This window comes from Bidens hawaiensis, unplaced genomic scaffold (genome assembly GCF_021521415.1).
Source record: "Bidens hawaiensis isolate Kalapana, Puna unplaced genomic scaffold, B.hawaiensis_p1.1 tig00034827_1, whole genome shotgun sequence".
In the NCBI taxonomy this organism is placed as follows: Eukaryota; Viridiplantae; Streptophyta; class Magnoliopsida; order Asterales; family Asteraceae; genus Bidens; species Bidens hawaiensis.
In genome coordinates, this window is record NW_027496055.1 from 120,616 (window position 1) to 142,376 (window position 21,761).

Sequence of the window (21,761 nt, forward strand, 5' to 3'; positions counted from 1 at the left end):
AATATTGAATACCAGTATAATCCAATCTGGGACACAAGTTTGAGAGAAATTAGAAGAAACTTTTGAGATTAGAAGTTTATTCATAATTCATTCAATGATTAAAATATTAACCTACTTGGCCACAATCAAAAGAAGTTATATATAAACAACCACTAATCCACTTGACCCAATACTAGTAGATACTTAGGGAATTAACTAGCAACATATATGCTTAATCAAAACTCAAAAGAAACAAACATCAAATTAATCAATTAATACAATAGAATAGATAGAAAGACAAATAGGTACAGACAAAACCCTAATCATGACCAATTTTGAAGTTAGTCATGTAATCTTTAACAAAATTTATGGACAAAGAAAACGCCTATCGATGTTAATAATACTAAGGAAGATCTTTCATAATCTCGATCATAGAACTAGGCGACAAGAAACGTTGAGGTGAAAAGAAGAAATCACTTGTATTCGGTGTAAAAAGTGGGATATCGGCTACATATGGATTTGAAGGCGTCTTAAACATCGGACTCTTTAACTTCATACTCTCTTGTGTCACACCAGAATCATTCGAAAGCTCGTTAACATTAAGATCATAGCCTTCTTGCTTTAGTGTTTTCTTCTTTGTTTTCTTTTGTTGTTTTCCTTGATCTTTGTCGCTAGAATGACCGGTTAGCTTTTGAACAAGAGCCATGAACTCATGTGGTTTGGTGTGGATGATTTTTGGAGTATGAAGATAGATTACGACCGGCTTTCGGATTTGCTTTTGTTGGTGATGATGATGGTGTTTGTGGATGGTGTGAGATTCTTGTTTGAGCTTTAATGGCAACGGGCGTGGACCGTTGATTAAGATCCCATTTTTCAACTGTTGTTTGTGATCACCATCAAGAAAATTTCTAGAGCTCATTTTCCTCCTAAGTAATATCAATTAATATCTTATTGAGATTAGAGAGTAATTGAGATGAGTGTTCATAGGGCAATGTGATATATATATATATAAGAAGGTTGAAGGTTGAAGTTTTTAATTTTTATGAATTAATATAAGATTACTATAATTAACAAGAAAGACAGAGGACAAGAATTGAAAAGACAAAAACCTTGATTGGATACTTGACTATGTTCATTATACGGACATGTTGCCTACCGTCAAATGTAACGTTCTTGAAAAAGTCAATTGCGGCTATGGTAGGGCGATCGTCATAGAAAGAAAAGTTATTGCCTATTTGAGTTTCTGAGAAAGAGACATGCTATTGCTTGTTACCTCACTTTCTAGAAATAGTAATTTGAATAAATGAAGCTCATAATAAGAATAAAATACATGATCAATAGATGCAACACCTCCATTGTCGCCGGCCAAGTTCTTTCCCTTCATCGACTGACTCGACGAGTTTGAAGGCCTAAATCGAAATAATATTTTGTGACCCTTTAATGACAATTGTGAAAAGAAAAAAAAATCTTGGAACATGTCTCGAAGTCAAGAACTACAGCTTAGCAACACTTACCACTAGACCGATACACAACTTTATATTTAATCTGCCCATTATAATATATTCATATTAAATGTTTTTTTTTATTTTGATTACCTTAGTTACGTGTGGACCTAATGCCCTTACTTGGACTCGTTAACCCATAGGCCGGCCCTATCTCCACTGTCTCCGGCCACCACGACTCACGATCATCACCTATGACACTGTTTTATTCACCGCCATTGACTAGATGATTTACTCCGCACCAAATTCAAATAACATAATCGTATGTTATATGAACCAACAATGATCAGTCTCATAATTAACTTGGAACGATGTAACTTTTATATAATGTAGATAAGAGAAGCATGTTCAAGATTAAACACAAGAACATTGCATCATGTTGCATGTTGCGATATTATACAATCATATCCTAAGAACACACGAGCCGTGCATTCATGCTTGGTATGAATCTTGACAATTAGATATTTATTGAATCTATTTATTTTTAGTTATTATTTATAATTTACCATAAGTTAGGAAAACTGCGGCAAAAGCCAATTGTGACGAATAAGATGTTGCCAACTTGCCATATGAACATTTCGATCGTGCCTTAATGAAATATTATTTGTGCAATTTTTATTAAATAAAATTACAAATGCAATATGGAAAAAAAAAATGAGTAATGATTACTGAAGAGTTTTAACTACATCACATTTTTACAAAACTGACTAAATGCCATGTAATGTAAAACATTTTATGTGTAAAGTTTTGATTACGAATGGTCTTAATTATAATTAAATTAAACTCATATCAAATTAATTAAATTACATTCATAATAAATTAATTAAAAATAGTGATAGGTAGATCGATCAATGTTGGCTCATATGAGTCTAGATCTTGATTCACTATTTCCCTTTTGATTTTTCTTTTCTGTCTCGTACGAAGCAAGGGGGGGGGGGAAGCTTTGACGGCAGGCTGTGACCTTGCCTTCCTTGCTTATTCATTTAGTCCAACAATTGAAATACCTATTCGCATTCCTTCCCAGACCATTTCGAAAGTTACTTTGTTCAGTCGATAGATGCAATGGAGAAATCTCATATGCTCTCCAACTTGAAAGACCTTCTCTTCCCCCTTTTGGAAACAGGCTACCGATGAGGAGAAAAGATGATGACAAACGAACTGAAAACTTCGAATGCTATGCTATTTTAGGTAAATGTAACAGGTGTATTGAATACTATAAAGTTGTTCAATGGAGACTATAAGTTCAATCAATAGGTTCAATTTTTCGTTAAATTCAACGATTAAAAAGTTGATGTAAAGAAAAGTACTGAAATTGAAAAGTTGAATTGAATTTAAAAAAGTTGTATGTAAAAAAAAATTGAATTAATAATGACATTCTATTTTCAGGTTTGCTAAGCTATTTTGGTTTTTATATATTATATATAATATGGGAAAGTTTAACGTCAAATAAAATTAACGTGCTAATTGTGAGAATCAAATAGTATAATTATATATACAAGTAGTGTTGATAGCAAATCAATCGGTAATGAATATGAAACTCTTAGAACTCAAATTAAACGATAGAATAGGATAGATCTAGGTCCGATTGTGATACAGACACACCACACAAACGAACAATTGGGCAACGAATTTCCAACCAAGGATACAGACACACCACCACGGTTAGAGACTCGGGTCTAAGAACACCATCCAACTTGCCAAAGTTGAAGTAGCATAGACAAATACCAATCTAACTTTGCTCTCAAGAGACAAATCAATACAATAAACCTGGCATTCATAAACTCCCTGTCACACCCTCACTTAGGGCCTATGCGTGTGACCAATAGTTGGTACCTGTTTTGAAAATATATCAGAGTTTTAGCGGAAGTCTTTAGTTTATAATAAAATATTTATGTTTTGAAACATTAAAATCTAATAAAATATTTGATTTAATATAAAGCTTCTCGAATAATAAATATTCAAGAGTTTGATTTTCAAACCTTTGTTTTATTTATAAAACTTGTTTGAATATTATTTGTAATATTTTAATAATTTAAAATATTAAGCCATCTCTACCTTGCGAGCATCTATCTTCATGAGTTGGCTATAATTCCGGCTATTTATATAAACCTATTTTATTATAGGTCAATCATTCAATCATTCATTCATTCACAAAGGTTTTCAAACGAGATCACCACATCATTCACAACAGACAGTCACAGGTGAATACGTTAAACCTTTTTCAGTCAAGATAAACGGGTTGTTTATCTTAAAAACAAAGACAGTCAAATAAATATTTATGGGATTACGTGATCCCTATTAAAATACAAGATAGAAAATAAAAGCAACTCAGACCGAGTACACATGTGTCTGGATCCAAACATAATCAATCTAGTCTATCAGTCAAGGCTACGTGGCCGCAGACTAGAGATCATAATAAAAGTTCTCCAATGGGCATCAGTTCCCAATGGGCGTCAGTTCCCGGAGAACCGTAATTGTGTGTGTATGGCAAGTGGTACAAATCCCAGAAATAAGAGACGTTTCTGCTGAGGGTGTTTCATGAAAACTATCTTGTCAGTCGAAGAAAGATTTATAAAATGTTTTTAGAGTCAACGATTCACCAGCATATCGCTGACGTATTTCCACCCCCCCCCCCCTCCCCCAAATATTACAGAAAATAAAGTTAGCACAGGTAACATGGAATTATAGCCAACTCATGAAAATAGATGCTCGCAAGGTTAGAGATTGCTCAATATTTTAAATTATTAAAATATTGCAAATAATATTCAAACAAGTTTTATAAATAAAACAAAAGTTTGAAAATCAAACTCTTGAATATTTATTATTCGAGAAGCCTTATATTAAATCAAATATTTTATTATATTTTAATGTTTCAATACATAAATATTTTATTATAAACTAAAGACTTCCGCTAAAACTCCGATATATTTTCAAAACAGGTACCAACTATTGGTCACACGCCTAGGCCCTAAGTGAGAGTGTGATACTCCCTCCTTCGTTAATTAAAATTATAGTACATATAGGAAATAAACACAAAAAAACTAACTCAAGCATGACCATGAAATAAGGTGATAACCAACAATAATTGATCGTGGAACAAACAGGGAATAAAAACAATAAAAAGTAAAATGAAACAAAAGTTGCATGGGGCAAAAACGTGGGGTTATGATCTGGTCACATTAGGTCTTCGGGCTTGAGTAAATAAAAGAGTCGGCTCACCGAGTTCTTCTATTGCAGTTCTTTGGGTTCGGGTAAATTTGTGACCCAATTAATTGATTTCATTAACCAAACCTTATGTATATCAAGTGTAATTATGTAATTAAATCGTAGTGTAATTATGTAATTATACTGTAGTGTAATTATATTATGTTGTAATTACACTACAATATAATTACACTATATTTAATATATAATTACACTACTTGATTCTCACAGTTGGCACGTTACTTTTATCTGCATTTGATCCAAGCCCATAATAATATTAATAATAAAAGTTAATAATAAAAATGGATGATTATAAAATAAAAGGAAAATAATTATAAAGAATCGTTAAATAGTAAAAGAAAAATATTAGGTTGATTGAAGTTTAAAAAAGGAGCAACCCTTATTTGGTACAAAATTTCCAACACCGCCAATTTGATAACAAGTTCTTCCACCAATTTTAAAAAACGAAAGAAAATAAGTGAAGAAGAAGAGGAGGAAGAAGAAACTCCACTATTTCGTTTTTGTTTTGAATAAATAAATAAACATAAAGTTCATAAATTCTTAAATTTTATAAACCGTTTAAATTTCTGAAATTTATTAAATTTCTTTTAAAAAAACTCTTAAGTTTACCGACAATTTTATTTATTCAATTTTTAGAAAAACATTCTTAAGCTTTATAATCTTACAATTATTTAAAATCTTACGAATTTCATAATTTAAAAAAAAAAGAGCATTTAACTTAACTCATTTTTTTCAAAAATAAATTAAAATAAGAAAAAAGAATTGAATAGGGTACATGTCCGTGCATAGGCATCCATCGACACGAACACATGTTTCAAAAATGTCTCGTATAGTTTTGTATAATTTGGTGTTCTTAGCTAATTCATTCTTGAGTCCTTGGTTGGTCGTTTATTAACAAAATCTTTTCCTAAATGTGGTTAGGAAAAAAAAACATAAAAGCACATTTATTAATTATAAAATATTACAGTTAATAATGAAGCTTGTTTCTTTTAAACACATTTGTGGTTCTCAAGTAATTAGTCTTTGAAGAAATTATGAATCTAACTAGCAAATTGTAATAAAAGGATTAATTAGTCCAAGTAGATTGTTAGAAAAACCCAATAAGTCATTAGTAGATGCAATTTGCAAATGTCGCATTCTTGTTTAGGTAGCACAAAATAATAAAATGATAATTTTAAAGTATGAAAAAAGCTCCGTTTTGCAACTTACGTGATCCTTTAAATCTAATGTTTTCTTCTTGTGTCAAAAAAATCAAACTGCGTAAAATTTAAGGTGTTTAAAAGAATATAACTGTCTGATTCAGTTATACAATTGGTAATCTTAAAACGTATTCAATCGGTTCAAGTAACCTAAAGAAGCCTAGAATTTACTTATGCTTTTTTATCGACCTAGTTAATTGTCTTTTAAACAACTAATCTTTTTAGTTAATCATTTGTTTATCATTTATAGATTGTATATTATTGTTTAAATGTTTTTTATTAAGTCGGCTAATCCTATCTAAAGTCTTTAAAAATAATTTAAATAATCCGTTTTTTTCAATGTTTAGGTAAATTTTAAGCCATGATTATGTAATCAATAGGTTGAAATGTGTTCAATGAAGCCAACACTTCCCCTTTATCTTTCTTTACACAAAACTAATATCACAAGCTACTTCGATGACAAAATTACTCATAAAGTCATTTAATATTGTTTTATTTTACTAATAATGGTTAATAAAATCAAACTTTTTTTTCGTTAACACTGCATTAGACTGATTGCTTATGAAAACTGAAAAACTAGCATCATCGTTCCAACTTCGCATGATTCAACGTAAGCCCACCATTGCTTTTCATATATCGTTCCTGACAGTGACATGATATATTCTCGATCATGAAGAGGTGTATGGATTAGTAAACTTATCAAGGGTTTTTGGACTTGTAGCAAGTTTGCAAGATGTGATGCTGTTTGAGGATGTTTCTATATTTTGACTGCAAGTTTCTTGTGTAGGGTGGGCTCTCACATAAACCAAGTGAAGCAACTGCTTTAGGCCTTCAATTGTTAAGGCCTTTAAAAATAGGGCTACCATTATTTATTTACATTGCTTTAGACCTTCAAATTTTAAGGCCTCTAAAAAAGTGCCTCAATTGTAATAGTCTCTTTAGGCTTTGGAAACAGTATAAATGATTTGTGAAATAAGGACATTATTTTTTGGCCACTGACAATAAAATGTAACTTTTTTATTCAACAAACTTGTTTGAAGCAACTTGACTATAATCAAATTCAAAAGCATGTTTAATTATTTTCTAAACCCACTACATGCATACACTTGGTCTAATGTTATTTTCAAACGGCAATAGCTCCAAGTGGGTCATTAGGTATCCTAAAGCTCAAAATAACATTATCAAAATATATTTAAGCGTTTAAATAAGAATCTCTGTCTCCATCTAAAAAAATATCTTTCTTTAAAACTATATCTAATTTTTGTTTAATTTTTCACATCTCAATTTCTATCCTTGTCTCTGTATTCTTGAGTTTTTTTTCCATGGAAAAAGAAAAGAAATGATAAGATTTTAGTTTGAATCTTCATTCTTGAGTTTTTTTTTATAAAAGAAATGATAGGAAAATTTGGGTATTTTAAGTCTTAAAGTTTTCTTGCCAATTTGGCATGATTTGGAAAGAAAGAAAATGATAAATATTTAAAATTACCACTTTACCCTTCAATCTACATTTAATAATTGTTTTAAAAAGACTATATTTGTAAAATTATACATTTTTTTCTTTTCCTTTCCTTTCATTTAAACTAGAGAATGTAATTAACCATTTCTTTTCTTTCCCTTTCTTTTATTTTTCATTAAACTTGAGAATGCATTATATGCATGTACTTTCTTTTCTTCTCTCATCCTATCCAATCTTATACTTTCCTTTCTTTTAATTAAAAACTCGAGAATGCATTTCGTTTTGTTTTTATAATTTCTTTTTCTTTGATATCAAAATTTAGATATGTGAATAACGAATCTATGTTTATATAATGTTTATAGTTTATACATAGAGAGAGATTCATTATTAAAAAATCTCTAAAATTTAGACAGTGTTCGTAATTTTGTATACATGTTTAGAGAGAAAGTGAGAGAGGGAGAGAGATTCATTATTGAAAAAACTATAAAATTGAGAGAGAGGGGGGGGGGTGATAAATCTCTAGAACTGTAACGTCTTGTTCTTGAGTTTTTTAACCAAGCAAAGAAAAGAAAAGGAGAGGGAATGATAAGAAAGGGAAGGGAAAGGAATGAATTTTTTTTTAATTAGATGTGTTCTTGAGTTGGAAGGAAATTAGAAGAAATGAAAGGATAACATTTTTATCCTTAGTAATCAGCCCAAAAGTGGGAGGATAACTTATTAAAAAAATACATTAATTTAATCCCTTATAACTCTTCCTACCCATTTCCTTTTCATCCTAAAAAAACTCAAGAACAACAATTTTTTAATTATCCTTAGTTTTCATTTCATTTCTCTCCTTTAAGAAACTCAAAAACAGGGCGTAAGTCTTTAACATGAAGATAGATGTAAAGACTATGATATAAATGCTTTAATATTAAAAAGGCGGTCATTATCTTATATAAAAACAATTAACCTATAAATATGATAGTCATCTTCTCCGTTCATGAATCATCTGGCTAATTATGACATTAGAAGAAACACAATGTCAACCAGACTTAATTTATTACCATCCAATGGAATAATTTTTCACTATTCAAGTACTAATATTATGTTTTTATCATTCAACATGAATAAATAAAAGAAATTATTTTTTAATTATTTAACCAAATATGATTACATGTTTGATTTCTTCCTTTTTATTTATTTTACAAAAAAAAACTAGATTACAAATACGACTATTACTTAAAAAAATTACTCTCTTTGCCTTTTGACCTTGAGCATGGATGTTTTTAGGGGGAAGGACAAAAGGTCACCCATAGGCTAAAACAACGTGTAAATTGACCTTTGTAATTTAATTTAATATTTGAATAGTAATTAAATAGTATACATGTTGGGTATTGAGGTTAAATCAAATATCTTGACTGACTAATATTTATGTCCATTTCAATCTATATATATAGAGTGATGTTTTATATAAACCAATTTTAAATTAAGAATGAGAACCATGCATTTGTATCTATTATAACTTTATCTTATTTTACTAATAAACAAAAATAATGATAATACGTCATAGTTACATTAAATCCTAATTTCTAATCCCTATTCTCCTTAATCCATAATATTCAAGGGTTATGGGTTAAAATTATTTTGACAATTGAGTTATAAAATCAATTTTCATTCTAATAGAGATTATAAATTAGGATTTAATGTAGCTATGACACAAAATTATTATTTTTGTTTATTAGTAGAGTAAGAAGTAAGATTTCATCTCATTCATACTAGCTACATGGATTATGGGTCACAACCATTTTGACAATCAGGTTATAAAATAGTAAAAAAAAAATAAAAGTAAAATATTGATTGAAGATTAAGCAAGTAGAAATATGAAAAACAAGTAGAAAATATTAAAGAACAATATTTTTTAAGGCTGTTTTGTTTCTTTGATGTCCAGTTTTTTCTCATGAACATTATATGTTGCATTATTCAGGGTAACTAGCAGATATTTTTATATTGGATTACGATTTGTTTATATTGGATTATTATTCAGGGTAACTAGCAGATATTGTCTAAATTTGTTTATATTGGATTACGATTTGAATACTTGTGATTAAACAACAAATGTTGTATATAAAGATATTTTATCAAATTTACAAATTTGAGATACTTCTTAATGTTTGTATAATGTATTTCATTTCTTTTTTATCTTTAATTTTATTCATTTATTTCAAATATCAAACCTTATTTTTTTTATCATTTAACAAATCTTTTGTAATACACGGGTTCAAAAAGCTAGTATTTTATATACAAAACGTGTATCTAGTTGTATAATCGTCTTTCCTTTTCCATACCTTTGGCGAGCGCTATATACAAAAGCTTGTTTATTATAGTTCTCGTGGTTCTTTATGGAAAACTTATGGTGATATAGGTGTTCATAAACCGCCAAATCAAAGAGTAAAAATTTATAGGTTCAGCCGACACAATCAACCAGGCTAGTTCGATTCAAACTTTTACAAAATATGATTATTGGTTTGCCCGTCAAAATATTGAACTAGGGGTGTAAACTTCCTTAGAAAGGACCCATAAAATACTATATAAACTTAAAAAAATACGAAAAATTATATTTTAACATTTCAAACTATTGCTAATTTGTCGATGATAGTCCATACCAGTAATTTGATCGCTGATAATCCTAACTTTCTCTTAAGTTGCTAAGGCCAATCCCAGTAGGATAATAATTATAATCTTAGTATAGATTTATATTTCACTTCCTCTTGATTTTCACATGTATGTCTCCCAATTTAGTTTATAATTATTATTGTGAGCGAAATCTAAGTCAAAATCAAATGTATATGGGTGGATGTGTTATTGAAATATGTATTATTTGAAATATATTGGGTGGATGTGTTATTGAAATATGTATTATTGAAATAGTACACTACTATTTCAATAATACATATTTCAATAACACATCCACCCAATATTCATATATCTGCTTACGTGATTAAAATGATATGCTTTGAACATCTCACTTCTTCCTAATAGCACATCCATTAGACCATCACACACCATGATATTCATGTAAACCGGAGTTTACTGCATAATCCACCATATTCATGTAAACCGGAGTTTACTGCCACACTATGACCGAACTATGTTATCTTAACCGGGCCCACACTGGCTTTAAAGTTTGGCTTGGGTATTCCCCGGGAAATCATAGTGTCGACTGCCACTTGACAGTCGTTATGCCACCACATGTGCGGAACTCTCTAATGTAACACACGATGAAACTAAAACCTGGGTGAGCTCGGGATTCGAACTGACAATCTTGCCAATTCTAGCTCAAATCTTTCATTGCCAATATCCACCCAAAGATAGGTAAATTAAATAAAATCAAATTAAAATAACAATTTTAATTCATTATGTGCTCAAAATTTAACTGTCTATAATTTGAAGCCAAAATATTAAACTGAACTCAACCCAGTTGGGTCATAAAATGACTCCAAATAATATTGCAAGAATAACATATAACCACAAAATCATAAAACCACCCAATATCACAACATTCAGTAGTATCACTAGTATGAAAATCAAATAATCCTCAATCAATCATACCCAGTGAGGTCCCACTGACAGCAAAGCTATAAGTAGGGTCTGAGGAGGTTGGGATGTAGGCACACCGTACCTCTATCCAAAGGGATAAAAAGGTGGCTTCCAGAGAGACTCTCTCTAAGTACATATGTATGGAGCAAAAGAAAGGGAATCAAAGTTCAATAGCTATGTAAAGAGCTAATAATAATAATAATAATAATATTATGTATGAAGCAGAACAAAGGGGATCAAGTTCAACAGTTATATCAAAACTAATAATACTAATAGTAATAGTAATAATATATGCGGGGGAAATACCATTATGGTATGTTTTTTAATCCTAATATAATACTTTTCACCTGTTTTTTAATTATTTTTTATTTTTCTTTTAATTTCTTACCTACTGATATTCCACAAGTTCTTCAACACAAATGCTATCTTTTGACAAATTTATCAAACTTTTTAAAGCAGAATATATCTCTTCAGTCTTCAAATGCCTCTCATCAAATGCATAAAACTCTACCACACCATCATCCGCCTCAATCAAGCTGCACCCCGGTAACTTTTTCGCCCCGGTGTTCCTCATTGCAACTTTTGACCGAGCCAAATCAGCCCATCGTTTCGCATCTCCATATATATTCGACAGCATCACATAATTAGACGGGTTCTCGGGTTCAAGTTCAATAAGCTTTTGAAGACACAATTCCGCCACTTTAATGTTTTTATAAACTCTCGACGCCCCCAATAAGTTGGTCCATATAACATTATCAGGTTTCATTGGCATATTATTAACAAACTCGACCGCTTCTTCTATCAAACCGGCCCGCGACAACAAATCAACCATGCACCCGTAATGCTCGATTTTAGGAATAATCGAGTATTCATCTACCATCGAGTTAAAGTAGTTAAATCCGTCTTTAACTAAACCCATATGAGAACACGCGCAAATCACACCTATAAACGTTACACCGTCCGGTCTTTGTTTACAACTTTTCATTTCGTAAAAGATTCTCAAGGCGTCGGGTCCGTGACCGTGCATCGCTAACCCATTAATAACCGTGTTCCACGAAATCAAATCTTTATTATTCATCGCATTAAACACATCAACCGCACTCGTGATCACACCGCATTTTGCATACATGTCTATCAAACTGTTGCATACATAATTATTGTCTTTATACCCGTTGTTAACCGCGTATAAATGCACCCATTTACCTAACTCTAACGCTCCCAGCTTCGAGCAAGCGGATAACACGCTAACAAACGTCGCGTCGTTAGGCTTCACGTTCGACTCGTTTAACATTACTTTAAACGTAACAAGAACGTCAATAAACCGGTTATTATGAGCGTACCCGTTAATCAACGCGTTCCACGAAAAGAAATTTTTATTGCCCATTTCGTCGAATAGCTTCTTGCACCCGTCCATATCCCCGTTATTCGCGTACCCGTTAAGCAAAGTGTTCCACGACATCAAATCACGATCCGGCATTACGTCAAACAACTTCCTAGCCGCACTCATGTCACCGCATTCTATGTACCCCGAAACCATAATGTTCCACATCACAACGTCTCGTTCAGGCGTTAAATCAAACAATTGGCGCGCACGTTCCACGTCGTTACATTTTATATACCCACGGATCATCGACGTCCACGTGACCACGTTCCGTAACTTAATTTCATTAAACACTTTACACGCGTTACCAACATTATCCCCCGTCGCATACATATCAACCAACGTCGTCCCCACAAACGGGTTCGACTTAAACCCGAGCTTTTCAACTAAACAATGTACCTGTAGAATAATGAAAACCCCGTAAGGTATAATGTATTATTGATCAACTATATATCATAGTTATCAAAATCGACCGCTTAAGGCGCTTAAGCGCATTTATTGGGCGAGGCGCATTAAATGCGTATTTAATGCATCGATATTAAAAGCGCTGATTTGTTCCTGTTCTCAAGGGGCATTCGTATTATTTATTAAATGGCATTTAACCCACCTCTTCCTATTCTCAAGTAAAAACTAAAACTCCCACTATTTATGGGCTCAACTAGTTTATTATTTAATATTTAAGATTTAATTTATATACGTTTTAATGCTTTTCTATATTTATTATTTAATTTTCTTTTATAAATATAACACAATATATGTTATTTAGTTTGATATATATAAAATAATAATAGTTATATAAGTATATATTAAATTTTAATATATACTTGTATAACTATTATCATTATATATATCAAATTATGATAAACATGACTAAATACTATGAAATGTTTTAAGAATGAATCTTAGTTTTCTTAATAAGATGTTCTACTTTAGTTAAAATTTTGTTTTTAATGTGCGCTTTTGTTTTAAAATCGGGCGCTTTTTTTGCGCTTTTATTTTGGGCGCTAGGTGAAGCCTCAACGCTTCCGAACGCTTATCGCTTTTGATAACTATGCTATATATAGGAGTACAATTCAGAAAAATACAAGGAAACATAATCAAATACAATCTCCTAACCATAGTTATCAAAATCGACCGCTTAATGCGCTTTTAATGCATCGATATTAAAAGCGTTGCCCTGTTCCTGTTCTCAAGTGGCATGCGTATTATTTATTAAATGACATTAACCCACCTCTTCCTATTCTCAAGTAAAAACTAAAACTCCCACTATTTAAGGGCTCAACTAGTTTATTATTTAGTATTTAATATTTAATTTATATACGTTTTAATGCCATTTTCCTATATTTATTATTTATTTTTCTTTTATAAATATAACACAATATATGTTGTTTAGTATTTAGTCATGTTTATCATAATTTGGTATATAAAATAATAATAGTTATATAAGTATATATTAAATTTTAATATATACTTACATAACTATTATCATTATATATATATCAAATTATGATAAACATGACTAAATACTATGAACTGTTTCAAGAATGATTCTTTGCTCTCTTAATAAGATGTTCTACTTTAGTTAAAATTTTGTTTTTTAATGTGCGCTTTTATTTTGGGCGCTAGGTGAAGCCTCAACGCTTCTGAGCGCTTATCGCTTTTAATAACTATGCTCCTAACTATGGTAACACTACAATACTCAAACTCTAATAATAGTACCTTCTCACCGTCCCGTAAAGCCGAAAGCTTGACACAACACTTTAAAACCATGGGAATCGTGAAGTAATTAGGGGTAATGTTAATCTTAACCATATGGTTAAACAATACTAACACATCAATGTACATGTTGTTATCTAAATACCCTTTGAACATGGCGTTCCACGGTGCGAAATTTGGGTCAGGCATTTGGTCGAACAGTTGGCGTGCATGGGACAAGTTTTTGAATTTTGAGAATTGGGATATGAGGAGTGGTGTGATGAAGTGATTGTGGTGAAACCCATGTGTGGTTATGTGGGATTGGAGTTGGTGAAGGTAGGTTATGGTGTTACATGATGTTGTTAATAGTGTGATGAATCTTTGTTGTAGAGTGAGTGTTGGTGATGGGTTTTTGAAGGATTTTAACAGCTAATGTTAAGCGAGCAGCACAGCACCGTGAAAGCTCAAAGCTCAGAATCCTCTCGGTTCTATGATTGATATCAATAGAAGCTGGTAATTAACGGTAAACAAACACAGAATGTCTAGATGTTTCGTATGAGGTGATTTAATGACATAAGTACGGGTTGAGCTAATGACAGAAGGTCACTATCAACTGACCTAATTCATTCATACGGAGCCTTTAAACGCCTCCAAGTTATCTTCAGTTTTGGAGAAAACTCACCCGCCCGAAGACCCACTGTACTGGCGGTAAAACCCGGTCAGAGAACATAAAGATCTCAGTATTCCTTCATTGAACTACTCACGTTTCCCCAAAGTTTTGTAAGTGGAGATTGAACTTGAGTCTCTATTGAAAAACTCAAGATTTCTACCATCACACCATATCGGAAATGACTTCCGAGTTTTATTTAAGAAAGGAAAGGACGGAAAAAACAAAATTGGTATTACCGAGCTTCATTAAGGAAAGAGAAGGAGAAGAGAAGAGAGAAAATAAAAAGTGAAAGAAAGGGTATTTATGGAAAGAAAGAGTAGAAGGTAAAAGAAAAATGAAAAGAAATCTTTATTTTCCTTCTCTTTCTTTCCTTTACACTATGTTCTTAAGTTTTATTTACGGGGATGAAGGAAATGAAATGAAGAGAACGAACAGATAGATTGTGTTCATGAGTTTTTTTTATAAAGAGTTTACTTGTTTAACTAATGTGTATCATAATATTCATCAAAGAAATGAGGAGGTATGAAATACGCATTTGTTAGAGTTTGCTGAGATCTTATGGGGACTAAGCAATGAGGGATTCAAGGAGGCAACACATAGGGGGTAGGATATTCGATAGCAGGGTTCAAGAAACGGTAACCTTTGACAATGAGTCAATCTTAAATTATTATTGTTTAGACAATCATTGTTTAATTAAAATTAATCAAAATTTTAATATAAGAAATTGTCACCTATCAAATTTGTAATTAAATTTGAATTATAATTCAATTTGAATTTCGTAAGGATAATCGCACAAGATAGTTTCTAAACCTAATCGTGAGTATATAACTTTATCATCATTCTAGTAATTCGCCCAATATCTTCTAGTTCTCAAAATTCACAGAAAATCATATGAACTTCTTGTCACATTTGAGCTTTTTCTGATCGGGAAATCAAATAACCATCGAATTATTACATTCTCAAAATGTTTCAAAACTCTCAGATCATCCAAGCATTACTGTATCTCAGTAATCCCCAATAAGGAAGGATCAATATGGTCTTTAAAAAAACTAAGTTGGCTCGTTTGAGTTGGCTGGCTCGATTTATACCGTAAGCTGGACCGTATCTTTTATAACCAGTTCAAACCAACCGATTTAGCTTGATTCAAATGGCTTGGTCGGTTTCAACTGTCATTTTAAGATCCTAATGATATATACACACAATATTAGAATGTTGTAAACATCAAAATACACTACATTAGAGTTTTATGTAAGACCGACAGTTTGGTTTTACAAAAACTGACGGTTTGGTTTTATATTTTTGTAAAAACTAAACTAACGGTTCGATTTTGGTTTTGCATGTAATAAAAACAAAAAAAACCTAACCGAGTTCCTAATTATTTTATTTTATTTTTTTATGTAATTTATAAGAATTTAATAAAATATGTAACTCAAATATTTTTGGTCTAACATATAATAGTATATTAGTTAACAATTAACAAATTATTTATAACTATATTCATTATTTTTGGCCAACTTTTTTTTGGCATAAAATTTCAACTTGGTATAGCAAAAACCGAACTAAAACCGAAACAAAAAACCAAAACTGAACAGTTCCAAAGAATCCAAGAACCGAAGTTTTGGTTTTCAGTTTCGTTCTAGCTCAAAACCGTACCGAACCGCACCACACACACCCTTAACTTAACTGCTTGACACTTTTACTTTGTCCATAACCTTTAAGCAACCAAATGAAACTTAATTAAAGTTAAGGATTAAACCTGTAAACAATCCAAACCAACGACCAAAATACCCAAATTATCCACGATCAACACTCAACAGACGGAGTTTGATCAACCATCTACAACCTCTTGCCGCCACCACCACCACCGCCGCCGTCACAGCCGTAAATAACTGATTACTCCGGCGACGATGTCACTCTTGAATCAAATCTTCAACAGGGGTCTTATTGGCGCTAAATGGTTAGTTAGTTATTGATTTAGTTGACCCAATTAACTCAATTTCATTAAATTCTTACAAATTAAATTAGCCTTGTTGGCGTGTATTGCTTTATTTCAATTCTATGTTAGTTCAATCTTAATTTGATCGAATACCCATTTCAAGATCTGTAATTTAGTGACTGGTTTGACTTTTAAAGTCAACGATTTTAGTTCTAAAATCCAAAATTGATGCGTAATTAGTTAGATCTAGTGATGAATAATAATACATTAAGAAGTTATAAACGAGAATTCTATATAATTGGCTTCAATTTTTGAAATTTGTATGTAATCAAGATACAATTGGATTGTCAAAATTGACCATTTGACCGAAAAAGTCAACCTGCATTTCTGAAATCCAAAATTGATGCATATTTATTTAGATCTAGAGATAAAGACTAATACAATGAAAAGTTATAAACTTTAATTTCATAAAAATGACTGCAATTTTTAAAATTAAGGAAGTAATCAAGATACTATTGGATTGTAAAATTGACCATTTTGACTGAAAAAAATTGATGCATATTTATTTAGATCTAGAGATGAGTAATAATTCAATGTAAAGTTATAAACTTGAATTTCATATAAATGGCTTCAATTTTTTATAATAAGGAAGTAATCAAGATTCAATTGGATTGTAAAAATTGACCATATTGACTGAAAAAGTCAATGTGCATTTCTGAAAACCAAAATTGATGCTTATTTATTTAGATATAGAGTTAAACAACAATACCGTAAAAACCCATAAATTTGAATTTTATAAAAATGGCTTCACTTTTCAAATTAAGTAAACAAGATACAATTGGATTGTAAAAATTGACCATTTTGACCAAAAAAGTCAACGTGCAGTTCAAGATTTGGAACAGAGAAATGTCTGTTGACTAGAATCCCAGATTAATATAAGAAAAATTACTGATTTTTATTTGTTATTGCAGTAAAACATGTTTAACGTTGGCGATTTCGCGTATTAAATTGCTTCAAAATAAGCGAGACACGCAGCTGAAGCTAATGCGTAAAGAAATAGCTCAGTTTCTTCAGTCCGGGCAAGAACCGATTGCTAGGATACGCGTACGTCATTTAGTTGATTAGTTCGTGTTTGTTGTTTATTAAAGTGTTTTGCTTTTTGATTATTATGATAGGGAATACGGTTATAATTTGTTTTTAGGTTGAGCATATTATAAGAGAACAAAACATATGGGCTGCGTATGAAATCTTGGAGATGTTCTGCGAGTTTGTTCTTGCACGTGTTCCGATTATTGAAAGCCAACGGTAAAACTATTCGAATAAATTCTTTATACTTACAATTGCTCATTATTTATTACTAGATCCTATGTGCATCATAGATATACATAAGTATATATGTCCCTTGTGTTGATTACTTTTTCTAGTAAAATCTAGTTCCATCGTTTTTTAAACTTCAATAACTTTTATATACTTAACGATTATAAAAACCCCATATAAGCGAGTATTTTTTTTCTCTTTAATATGCATATTTTATTGGTTATTTTATAAAAAAAGATGAGTTTTTTAATAGTGTAACACACTGCGTGAAATATGCATTCGTAAATAAACACAAATAACCCCCCCCCCCCCGGTGCATATAAAACCGTCACGCGTATGCATGTATAAAACCGGTGCATATAGTCACATACGTTTGGGATGCATATATATATTTTTCTATATACAGGGAATGTCCATTGGAGTTGAAGGAGGCAGTTGCAAGTATTATATTTGCAGCTCCTAGATGCTCGGATTTACCGGATCTATTAACTGTTAGAAACTTATTTGCTACAAAATACGGGAAGGAGTTCATATTAGCTGCTTCCGAGCTTCGCCCCGATACTAGTGTCAACCGTACAGTTAATTCATTTAAACTTTTTATTCATTTATGCAATTATAGTATGATGTGCTTGCATTTGATATAATTAGTAAAAATGTAAAATTTGTTTTTTTATGTTTTAGATAATTGAGAAACTTTCAGTGTATACTCCCTCGGGCGAGGTGAAGCTCAACGTCTTGAAAGAAATCGCCCGAGAATATAATATCTTATGGGATTCTTCTAAAACTGAAGCCGAGTTTAAAAAATTGCCTGAGGACCTTTTGGTAATTTCAGCTTTTACCATTTTGTTTATAACCATGCAGTGATTGTGATCATGGTTTTACTTAGGAAAATGGGCGGGTCGGACTGGTTGGCTCGGCTCGTTGGCTCGTTCAGATTAAACCCTAAATTTTAATATCTATATATAATAATAGCATATCAAGAAATAAATAAATAAAAACTATACATATATTATGCCACTAGATACCTAAAACCTTATAAAAGAATAACTAAAATAAAACATATAAAGTTATATATTCTCTAGTTTATAAATTTTATATAATATGTATGTTAAAATTATAATTTTTGTCTTATATATATATATCAAAATTTGTATAATATAAAATAAAAAAAAATAAAAAAATTTAAAAAAAAATTAAAGGAGCCCGGCTCGAGCTTTAAACGAGCCGAGCTCGAGCTCGAAATTTCAGCTCGATAAAGAAAACGAGCCGAGCTCGAGCCGGCTCGATTAAGTTCGAGCTCGAGCACACTCTGACTCGACTCGGCTCGGCTCGGCTCGTTTACAGCCCTAGTTCAAACAAGCGGATTAGGTTATCTGGAATATTTTTTGTTGACCAAAAGTTGCATCCTTATTTAATATCTCTGTGCCCATTTGACTTGCCGCAGATTAAACATTTTGACAACTTTTTAATCTTTTAGCAGTAAGGACATTTTGGTCATTTCACGTCCACTTAACTGGAAAATTAACGCGTGGTGCTTAAATTTGTTCCATATACTAATATTAGCTTTTGGTAACTTGTAGAATGGACCAAAGCAGATATCAACCGTGACTCAAATCCCCGAGAGCCGTAAAGAATCACCTGTTAAGCCGATAACTAGCAGCCCGCGGGGCCCGGTCCACCCGGTCCATTCAGTTCAACCTGTTAAGACTGGTGCAACCACGGTGTCATTGAGTCCCACCAAATCGAAAGAGTTGTCAGGTGAGGGAAGACCGGTTTCAGCCAACTCGGTTGATGTTTTGGAGAAGGCTCGAGCTGCTATTGCTGCTGCTGATTGTGCATCGGCTGCTGCTCGTGCAGCTGCTCAGTTGGTTAATCTTAGTTATAATGAGAAAGAAATAGTTAATTAAGTTTGTAATTATAAGCTGTGGACTTTGTTACCTTTTGGTGTGTTAAGTGTTTTTAACTTTTTATTGTGATTATTGAGTGTATAATTTGCTAGAATTGTGTAAACTTAGTTTTGTTAATTGTTATTATTATATATAACAATTTACATTTTTGGTGCCGCTATTGGACCACTTTGCGGCACCCTATAGGGTATACTTTTTTTGTTTATATTTTTGTTTTCCTTTTAGTTCAACGCGTAATTAACGTAATAAAAACCTACCGAATGTGAATTATGTTTTGGTTCTTTTTTTATTATTTTGTTTTAGTTACGGTACCGTGCCAAACGCGACGGAAACCGACCGAATTCGCATAGACTTACCACGTTTTGTTTTAGTTCCAATACCGTAACGAAAACCGACTGAATGCTGATTTTTGTCTTTTTAGTTCCGATACCGTAACGAACATGACGAAAAACCAACTGAATTCGCGTAGACTTAACCGCCTCTATGTCCGGGATCGATAACGATCGGGTTTTACCAATGATCGAGTTTTACCGACCGCCGCCGCCATTGGTCCACCCCAATTTCTATAATTTTTTGTTTTATTTTTGTCGTAGTTCAGATACAATAACGCACGTAACCGAAAACGACCAAATTTGCGTCGACTTACCGCATCAACGCTTGGATTTACCACTGCCTGAGTTTTACTGTTGCGCCGGGAAAAACACTAGTTAATAATAAAATGTTCAACCGAAAGTATTATTTTCCTTAGATTATAGGCATGAGATCTTAATACACCTTGGATCCTCACACACATATACGGCTCGTCCTGAATCATGTCAATTTGTGTCAAAAATTGTCGGTTTTCGTTTCTGGCGCCTCATACAGCTCTGTATGGGTTGTATAGCTCTATATGGCCGTGTAGACCTAGAAAGGTCGTATAGACACTTTTTATAATTAATTAAAAGTTCGTATAGAGCCTATACGAGTCGTATAGGTTTTATGTTTTATTAGGCTTTATACGAGCTGTTGAGGACCTATACGTCTCATACGGGTCGTATAGACTGCAAAAAACTGTTTTTGTGTCCCAAATGTACACTTGTTAGTAGGGATGTTCTTCGGGTTCGTTTTCGAGTTTTGGGTTTTTCGGGTCGGGTTCTTTAGATTTCAAAGTTTTAAATCTTAACCCGAAACCCGACCCAAATCTCTCATCAGTTTTTTGGGTTCGGGTTTTTTCGGGTTGGATTAATCGGGTTTCAAATATCCTAGAAATAAAAAAAGAACAAAAAAAATAATAAAAAACTTCAACGCTATAATTAAAACAAAATATTCTTCTTTGCTCGTATCGCAAATAATCAAATAATTAACCAACATAACTTGATATAGCAATTCAAAAGAAGAATAAAACTACGTAACTAACTCGAACCGTAATCTTCTTCAATTGGACGCGATTTGATTGTTCGATTACGATTGCTATTAGTAATAAACGGAAAACATAAATTAACAATAAACAATCGATCCAAAATAGTTTGAATGACAACAATCGATTAAGGTAAGATTTTGATAACTTTAGTGACTAAGACTAAGCCAATTATACCTAAAATATATATTTAATTCAAAACTAAAAGTTTATTCGGGTTGACCCGAAACTTATTAATCAAACCCGAAACCAACCCGAATTACTTCGGTTCGGGTTCGGGTTAGTCTTTTCTCGGGTTCGGGTTTTTTCGGGTACGAGTTTTATCGGGTAAAGATGACAGCGCTACTTGCAAGTCACCATTGACACCTATAATACTCATACAGACATATACAAGTTGCGTAACCTATACAATTCATACAAACCTATACAAGCTGTATAGGCCTATACACTCATCATGGAGGTGGTGTATGAAGATCACTTCCCTTCATAAATGCTACGGCCTACAAGGTTATTAAAAGG

The 21,761-nt window shown here is 32.0% G+C and overlaps 3 protein-coding genes across 3 annotated transcripts; 1 reads left to right on the forward strand and 2 right to left on the reverse strand.

Annotated features, from left to right (window-relative positions):
• Positions 1 to 211: 211 nt before the first annotated feature.
• On the reverse strand, positions 212 to 913 carry LOC143586746 (VQ motif-containing protein 8, chloroplastic-like). Its single transcript, XM_077068220.1, has one exon. It carries the CDS (start codon positions 896 to 898, stop codon positions 383 to 385), a length of 516 nt encoding a protein of 171 aa, XP_076924335.1. The 5' UTR covers positions 899 to 913; the 3' UTR covers positions 212 to 382.
• Positions 914 to 11,314: 10,401 nt separating this feature from the next.
• On the reverse strand, positions 11,315 to 14,423 carry LOC143586747 (pentatricopeptide repeat-containing protein At3g29230-like). The gene is made up of 2 exons (XM_077068221.1): positions 14,041 to 14,423; positions 11,315 to 12,720 (listed from the first exon to the last, which is right to left on the reverse strand). Exons 1-2 carry the CDS (start codon positions 14,224 to 14,226, stop codon positions 11,329 to 11,331), a joined length of 1,578 nt encoding a protein of 525 aa, XP_076924336.1. The 5' UTR covers positions 14,227 to 14,423; the 3' UTR covers positions 11,315 to 11,328.
• Positions 14,424 to 16,463: 2,040 nt separating this feature from the next.
• On the forward strand, positions 16,464 to 19,939 carry LOC143586748 (uncharacterized). The gene is made up of 6 exons (XM_077068222.1): positions 16,464 to 16,643; positions 17,594 to 17,726; positions 17,824 to 17,927; positions 18,346 to 18,517; positions 18,621 to 18,761; positions 19,520 to 19,939. Exons 1-6 carry the CDS (start codon positions 16,594 to 16,596, stop codon positions 19,844 to 19,846), a joined length of 927 nt encoding a protein of 308 aa, XP_076924337.1. The 5' UTR covers positions 16,464 to 16,593; the 3' UTR covers positions 19,847 to 19,939.
• Positions 19,940 to 21,761: the final 1,822 nt, after the last annotated feature.

Bases quoted from the DNA above. Each gene is read 5' to 3' on its own strand.
- LOC143586746 (XM_077068220.1), bottom strand. From the start codon at position 898: ATGAGCTCTAGAAATTTTCTTGATGGTGATCACAAACAACAGTTGAAA.
- LOC143586747 (XM_077068221.1), bottom strand. From the start codon at position 14,226: ATGCCTGACCCAAATTTCGCACCGTGGAACGCCATGTTCAAAGGGTAT. The intron at 12,721-14,040 runs GTACTATTATTA...ATTATTCTACAG, and splicing joins CTTTACGGGACGGTGAGAAG to GTACATTGTTTAGTTGAAAA.
- LOC143586748 (XM_077068222.1), top strand. From the start codon at position 16,594: ATGTCACTCTTGAATCAAATCTTCAACAGGGGTCTTATTGGCGCTAAA. The intron at 16,644-17,593 runs GTTAGTTAGTTA...TTGTTATTGCAG, and splicing joins GGTCTTATTGGCGCTAAATG to TAAAACATGTTTAACGTTGG. The intron at 17,727-17,823 runs GTACGTCATTTA...ATTTGTTTTTAG, and splicing joins AACCGATTGCTAGGATACGC to GTTGAGCATATTATAAGAGA.